The 8,290-nt window shown below is 40.7% G+C and overlaps 1 protein-coding gene across 1 annotated transcript; it reads left to right on the top strand.

Annotated features, from left to right (window-relative positions):
- The first annotated feature begins 1,354 nt into the window (after positions 1-1,354).
- Positions 1,355-7,810, top strand: LOC145258059 (homeobox protein Ht-En-like). Its single transcript, XM_080115783.1, has 2 exons — positions 1,355-1,375; positions 7,032-7,810. The coding sequence occupies exons 1-2, from the start codon at positions 1,355-1,357 to the stop codon at positions 7,350-7,352; spliced, it is 342 nt and encodes a 113-aa protein (XP_079971909.1). The 3' UTR covers positions 7,353-7,810.
- The last annotated feature ends 480 nt before the right edge of the window (positions 7,811-8,290 follow it).

Here is an 8,290-nt window from a genome sequence, read left to right on the forward strand (position 1 = left end):
TGCAACCGATTCGACAAGATCTTGGCCAAAATCTTCAACTTTGTGTTTAACAGAGTTATGGGCCTGTAGTTATGTAATTCTTCCCTGCCATGCCCGTCACCTTTCCTCGGCTGGTGACTTGCCCTGGGATGAATCCCTGAGCAAAGCAATGGTAGAACGTAGAACGCATCCATTAGCAGAGGCAGACATATGGGCGGCAGCCTCAAATACAGTTCGTATGGCAGACCATCGAGTCCCAGTGATCTGTCACAGCTGACTTGCTTCAGTGCAATAAAAATCTCCTGCTCTATCACCCAACCCTTGCAAATAGCCGCTCTAGCCACCTCAAGATAGGGAGAGTCGGCTAAATAGTTGCTAAACTCAAGGACCAGAAGATCGGGCTGCTGCGTAAAATGCTCCTCAAAATGTTCTCGAACCCCTCACAGATATCCCGAGTCGATTCCAAGGTGCGGCCATCCGGATGTTTCACTGCACCAATGCACTTGTCCAAGCCACACCAAGAAACCTCACGATGCATGTCCGCATCAGAATTGACTGCTTTATTGCTTATCTTTCTAAGCCTAGCTCTAACTAGTTCGCCTTTATAACACTAGCTAGTCTCATGTAGAAGGCCTTGCTTAGCTAGTTCCTAACCAACCCTATCACCCTCCCCCGTAGCCTGTGCTAGTTTCTGCTCCAGCTGCTTCTTTGTCTTGGCCTTATCTAGTGCGAGGCGCTGGGCATACTTGACGGAGAAGCTTCTAATCTTGGCTTTAAGACCTAACCACCACTTACTCCCAGTAACCGTTCCCACTAGTGCCTTATTAATTAATGGTCTTAACTTATCTCAGAAATCTTGTATTTCCAGAAAGGAGGTGTTTATTTCGAGTAGCCTGCTAACTTAGGCCTATTTCCTAGCTTCAGCCGGGCCATAACTAGTTTATGGTCCATCTGGCATAGCCAAGTAAATGTGAGACAAGATAGGAAGTCTACTTCGCCTCTCCTAATTAACATCCTGTCCAAATAGGTATTTGGATAGGAGGAAACGCTATTGGTCCACGTCCACATATTCCGCCCCTGATGCTTGACCCAGAAACTGTCAACCAGATTGCATCTAGCCATCAAATCAGCTAAGCTGGACTCACGCCTCTCCGATCCTCTAGCTTCACCTCCTACCTTGTCTACCTCGGGGTCTAAGATGGCGTTCCAATCCCCCATTAGCACTACTCACTTCCGACACGCTGTGAACGCATCGAGCTAATTGAAGAATGAGACCCTCTCATGGGCGGTGCTGGGTGCATGAACCACGATCACCTGAAACACAGAATCTTTTACTGCAACATCGGCCACAACCAGCCTGCCCTCCCTATGAACAATGTCGACCATCATGGACAGTGTACGTTTAATCAGCAAGGAGACTCCCTTCCCCCGTAGATTTCCATATGCTGAGAAAACCTCAAAATCTCGGGCCAGCACTTGACAGTCCACAGAAGAAATGAAATGCGTTTCCTCAATCACATCCACTTCCAGGGACAAGAGGTCATGCCAGACATGAGCTGCCTGGCCCGATGATCTCAAGCCCCTCGCATTCAGGCTAGCCAAATTTAAAGCCATGGTATCTACCTTAAGGTGTGTCACACTCAACTCCAAAGTCAGCTAGGGAAAGGATGCTGACATATATGCAATGCTCAAGGTGGTGAGGTTTTTCATGTTCTGACCTTCTCTCATAATGCTGCCGATGTCTAAAGGAAAAGTCAAGTTAAGGGCCCTATAGAATAACATGATCTAACACTGGGACCCTTTCCTTGCATTGTTTTGACGTCCAAGGAAGGGTAATTTTTTCTTATGAGTTCAATTCCCAGAACAGCCCCTTCAGCGGCCTCCGGCATTGTCCACAAGTTGGTCTTGCAGGCATATGGAAGCCTAACGAAACTTGTCATCAGTGGAGTGTCTGGGAAATTAGAGGGGACATTAATGTCTTTTCCCCCTATCTATTGGCAATCCAACAGAGATTTAAAATTTTTTCTCTGCCGGTTTGGTAAATCCATTGCCACAGACAAGGGGTCTACAAAACATAGTTCCTCCCTCGTTTCGAGAGTGAGGGTCCCTGTTGGGGTAAGTCCATGAGCGGAAGAAGCTGAAGGGTCTCTCCCCTTTTCAGGTTCATTCTGTTCTTTCTGAGGTGATGGCTCAGTTTGCATTGGTGTGAGGACAGGTGTTTGTGTGGTATCTGGTGTTGGTTTGGTGTCTGGTGTTGGTGTGGTGTTTGTTGTTGGTGTAGTTTGGGTGTGGAAGTGGGTTGTGTTATTGTTAGGGGTGATGCATGCTCACTGGAGGTGGGGGCCACCTTATCTTCCCCTTTCATTCTTTTCTTTTTCTTTATTTTGAATGAACCAGGGAGTTTTTTTTGTTTTTTTTACATGGAGGTCACCACTTATCAAGGCCCAAAGGCCACTCAGCGATAAGGGTTATTGCGTGTACAGTAATCATTAGTATTGGGGGTTTTGATAGAGTGTCTTACTTAAGGGGGCGGTTTGTCATGAGTTTGTTTATGTTGGACTTGAAGACGTCCAAGTTGTAGTTAGGTGGGAAACAGGCAAGCGGTAGAGAGTTCCACTGGTGTGCAGTTCTAAGAAAGAAGCTTTGCTCATGGAATCTACGTTTGGATTTAGGCACAGATAAAGAGTGGGGAAAATTATTGACAGTAGTTTCAGCCAGACGGGTGTTTCTCGTGAAAGATTGGCGAGGGGGGACGAGGGATTAGAGCTCAGACGAGCACCTGCCATGGAAATAGTGATAAAACAAAGACAGGCTTGCAACGTCTCTTCTGTGGGAGAGAGGTTGCAGGGAAGAGAAAAGGGCATCCCCCACTAAACCACGAAGTCTATTTTGTACTCTGTACGGGGAGGATAGGCTGTTTTTAGCAGCTCCTGCCTAGATGTGGCAGCAGTACTCCATCCTTGGACGTACTTGGCTTTTATACAGATAGAGAATTGCATCAGTAGTGAGATATCTTCTGGAGCAGTAGAAGGATCCTACCATTTTCCCAGCATCCCTGGCAACAGATTTGATGTACGTGTTCCATTTTAGATCAAGAGTAAAGGTCAAACCCAGAAGCTTGTCAAAACATGGAGCCTCTCCAAGACGAGAGCCATCCATTTCAATTGATGCCAGATGGGGATCAGAGCGTTGATGATGTAAAGATAGAAGCATTAATACTGATTTCTGCCCATCAACCACTACTCTTATGAACCTATCGGAGAGAAATGATTTAATGATTGAGAAAACATTTCCAGTAATACTGTAGCTGGAAATCTTGTGAAGTAGGCCCTTATGCCATACCTTATCGAAGGCCTTTGATATGTCAAGAGCAATTGCCCTGGAAAGGAAACCTTTGTCAAGAGATTCACTAATCGTGTGTGATATAACCGTTAGCACATCTGCTGTAGATCTTGCAGAGCGGAAACCATATTGCGTGTCACTAAGAAGGTTGTTTCTGTTGAGGTGGTTGACTACTTCTTCATTTAATATGGATTCCAACAACTTACTCATGACACACACTTATTGGTCTGTACTGAGAAGGAGGTGACTTTTCACCTGAATTCTTAAATACAGGGCATACTGATGAGGTTTTCCAGGGTGTTGGAAAGCACTTTTACTTAAGGCAACGCTTAAACAGTTTTGTAAGTATGGGGGCAAGTGGTGAAGTTAAGTTCTTCTCCCTCTCACTGGTAGATTCATCCTCAGAGGAGCAGTCTTTTATCCGCTTGGTCCCTGTTTCAATTGATGTGCGGACCATTGGCTCTAGTTGCTGCAGTTGATTTGTTGCTCCTGCTGCTTTGGCTGTTGTTTCTGCTGCTGCAACAGTTGTTGGTGTTACAACTGTTTCAGCTGTTGCTGCTGTGGGATCTGTTTAAGTGGAGGCTGCTTTTTCAGATGCTGTTGTGTTTGTTGCTACCTCGATTGTTGGGTTGGTGGTGGTACGGTGGCGGATGGGGGTGTGGGCTTCCGTTTCCATTGTGCTCCCCTACTCCCTCTTAGTCTGCTACATGGTTTAGGCATCTCTTGGCCATGTGGCCCTGCTTTTGGCTGAAGCAGCAGTGCGGATGATGCCACTTCACCATTTACCATTATAGTTGTCTCCTTGAATGTCAGCTGTGCTGGTATCACCAGGAAGCCCTATCTCTTGAGTCTCATGGCAACCCTGTAACTGCCCAAGTGCATGCCAGTTTTCGACTATACCGGGATTACTGTTTCGACCTTGCCGAACTAGGTTAAGAGGGGTCCCTGGAGTTCTGCTGTTATTTACATAGGTATGTTGATTACCTGCACCCGAGTCTGTCTCTTGGTCTGGTATTTGGGTATTAGTTTGACTCTCCCACGCTTGATTTCTTGGAGGGAGAATCTCTCTGCATCGCCCTTGGTGGGTAGGAGGATGTCCCACTTGGCGAAGCTCCTCTGGTTTAGTTATAGTACCGGAATGTTCAGTTTGTGTAGGAGTCCTGCCATGTCTTCCTTTTTCATTTCCAGGAGGCGGTTTTCCAGTATATTGTATGATGTATGAGCAAACGAAGTAGTCCAGCAGGTTCAGATCGTTGAAGAAAAGGTGGGGAGGGGATAGAAGAGTACAAAGTCCTTCTGAAGCCAAACCTTTGGACTTGTGGGCCGGCACCAAATCCTGCTGCCACACCCAGGGTCTGTCACCGGCCACCTGATTGCACATCATCACACTCTTCAGCATATCCAGGTATATTTTGGTGCTGACTTTTAAGCCGACTTCAAATATGTGAGGTGACATGATGGCAAAATCCATGTCACAACAAGAGAACATGTGACGGAGTTTGGCTGGCATAGGTGGTTGTGATACTGTGGGATCAATAAGTCGGAATTTTATAATGTTTCGCTAATCATAAAAACAAAGGAGATTTCTTTTTAAAAGTTTTATAGATATAACTCTTTTATTTTGTTTTTGGTGTTGGTTTTTATCGGTGTAACTTTAAAAAGCACAACTTATTTGATGTTGATATTTTCAAATGAAAAATCGAGCCTTTTTTACTGATCTGTTATGAAAATCTGTTATGAAAATCTGTTATGAAAATCTGTTATGAAAATGGTACTTGTGCATTTAACGAACCAGACGTAACTCAGCATTTGCTCGGCTTTGTCCGGCGCATGACGTCAACAGCCGGATAAAACCGAGCGTTGGCGATAAAAAAACAACGCTACAACAAAATAACTGTACAATGAAATACAATGAGTAAAATGTAGAAACAAAAAAATTAAATAAGTAAAAAGCAAAAACCTACCGTTCATTTATTTTTTTTTTATTATTATTGTTTGGAATGTTTTCAAAATAAATACATATAAAACAAGTTTTTTTTCTTAAATAATAGGAAACTTTTTTTTTGTCTGAACTGTTTTGTTTTTTTTTTCAATTTTTAACGTAAAAAAACATATTGTCCATGTCTTACACACGTAAAAGTTAATATTTTTTTTTTTGCAACTCTTTATGTCAAATAAATGGAAAAAGCCTTAAAAAGGGCAATAAAAAGCATTTGGGGGTGGCAGGAACAAGGATTATTTATACATTTCTTTTCACCAGAAACAAGGATTTTTTTTTAATTTATTAGTGCAAGGAGGGTTTCAGCGTTCCTATTTGGTACAGTGACCAAGAAACCCTCCTTTTCGGCGGGGTCGTATCCACCGAAGACCAAGACCGGTGTCAGAAATCTGTCGACGTTGTGTTTTCTGTGGTTAAAAACGGACTCGTCGATTTCTACCGTATGGCCTGGGCCTCCAATCTGCCGGGGATTCCTAAGAAAATAGTCCCTGCATATATCACGCAGGAAAATTTTCCAATCCACAATTCTGTGGCGAGAACGTAACTCACATTCGCGATGGAGATTTTTTGTAGATGCCATCTCGAACGCCCATAAGTATATTATTTTTATTATACATGCGATGGTTAGTCGGGATTTTGAGAAGAAGGTCCCAATCCTAATGGAGGTCCATCGACGACATGTTACACTTCTACACCTCCAACCGTAACCGTCGGAAAGGCTTGTTCTCTTTGCAAGTACACAATCCTGGCCAAAATGTAAACACCTTTTCTCTTCTGCCAACAATTTCCGTTGCTGTTTAGTGCAGTCTCTGGGGTCTGGAGCTGGTCCGCAAGGTTTGTAATATTCATTATTATTTCGTCATTTATCTTTTTAAAACAAAATTTTTTTAAAACTCTCTTCAAATAAGCGTTTCTTGAATTGTGACACTCTTCCAATTGATAGCGAAATTCTCGTCTGCTTAATCGGCAACGCTCGGTTATATCCAGCTGTTGACGTCATGCGTCGGACAAAGCTGAGCAAATTCTGAGTTACGTCTGGTTCGTAAAATGCACAAGTACCATGAAAATCTGTTATGAATATATATGCTCTTTCCTGTTGAAAAACTCCAAGTACACCAGGCACTCAGCATTTTTTGTAAACAACCTTAAGAAAGTTTTTTTTACTTGATTCATAGAACAATAATTTGGACAACTTTGAACACCCACCAAGATTCGATACCGAATTTTGATGAGCATTAATTTCATCAGGACATAAAATTGAGCCAACAGTATGATAATAGCAATAGACATGCACCAACACTGTTTTCTAAGGTTTTGCAATGACACATCTATTCAGCATCAGTTCAAAAGAGACTAGTTTTGCTTAAAACATAATTTCTAATGTTTCGCTTTTGCACATAAAAAGCTATAAATAAATGTAAATACGTAGCTTATTTTTTTCCAGAAATTTCAAAAGTATTTTTCTCCATATTAACTATAAAATGATAGAAGAGAAGATGGAAATTGATAAAGCCAGGTATGAACACTGCCACTCTATAAATGGTGTAAAACTTGCATTTTTGTAAATAAAAAAAATGAATTGAGATAATCGAGTATTTTTTTATATCATTTATGTTCATAATTGGTTAATTTGATTTCTTTATTTGTAAACAGAATTGTATTTTTTAAATATAATAATTTTGCTCCATTATGTTATTATTGTCCCATGTAGTTTCCCATTCTTTTTGCAGGTCCCCGTTCTCGAAAGATTAAGAGAAAAGACAAAAAAACAGATGAAAAACGACCTCGAACAGCATTCACACCTGAACAACTACAAAGGCTGAAACGCGAATTCGATCACGGTCGATATCTGACCGAGGAACGCCGGCAAGCTTTAGCCAAAGAATTGGGACTGAATGAATCACAAATCAAGATTTGGTTCCAGAATAAACGGGCAAAAATGAAGAAAGTTTCCGGCACCAAAAACCCGCTCGCCCTTCAACTGATTGCTGAAGGGTTGTACAACCACCAAACAAACAAAGACTCCCCATGATGACGAACAGCCCCAACCGAAATAAAAACCGAAATGCACACACAACTAAGAAACGATCCTTTTTATATGTTTAAAATGTAATTTCTCTTGTAAAAGAACAATTTTTTATCACGTTTTTAATTATTTAATGATATTGCCATAGATATATTCAAAAAACCAAAAACGAAACACAAAATGATTGGCATTGCCACATACCGGTCTGTATATAAACAAAATAAATGTCTTGCTATATAGATACAACAGGTTTCTATTGATATTTTAATTTTCTTTTGTATTTTTTTAATTCATTATTTGTTGAAAAATATGGTCACAAGGATATTTGAAGAAAAAACAGAAATGGAACATGTATAAAGCAAACTATATTGTGTAAACTAAACAATATATTTTGAATAGGGTTTAATGTTCAAGCCATACAAAATAATACTGACACAAGATTGATGAAAACTATTTTAAATGAAATCAGGGAAGACTTTATATACTGGAAGATTTTCGAATTTGGTTAAGTTATACTAAAATTTTCGAATTTGGTTAAGTTATACTAAGATGGGAATAAAAAGTAATTTTTGAAAGCGACCATGAAACTGCCATTTTTTCTGCCTATCGTAAAAAAATCCGTATTATTATCATTTTTTTTTTCAGCAAACTGGCATGTCAATAGCAACAGTGTGACTCCATTTCCGTTAAGTTACATAAATATTGTAATGAATACAACAAACGTTCGTTGGCTTATCAAACCTGATTGACTTCTTATGTAGTTTTGAACTTTCGATAAACGAATATGATGTTAACATTTATAGAAAAACAACTATTTTCCACAAAAAAAAATATTCAACATTTAAAAGAATTGAAAATTGCTGTCATATTTTATGAAAGGGAAAAAAATAATTCGAGTCATCAGCCATCTTAGCAAACATTATCTGCTTAGTGACAAGCAATAC

This window comes from Euprymna scolopes, chromosome 33, assembly GCF_053919585.1.
Source record: "Euprymna scolopes isolate OS-2025 chromosome 33, ASM5391958v1, whole genome shotgun sequence".
In the NCBI taxonomy this organism is placed as follows: Eukaryota; Metazoa; Mollusca; class Cephalopoda; order Sepiida; family Sepiolidae; genus Euprymna; species Euprymna scolopes.

Bases quoted from the DNA above. Each gene is read 5' to 3' on its own strand.
- LOC145258059 (XM_080115783.1), top strand. From the start codon at position 1,355: ATGTCGACCATCATGGACAGT. The intron at 1,376-7,031 runs GTACGTTTAATC...TGTCCCATGTAG, and splicing joins TGTCGACCATCATGGACAGT to TTTCCCATTCTTTTTGCAGG.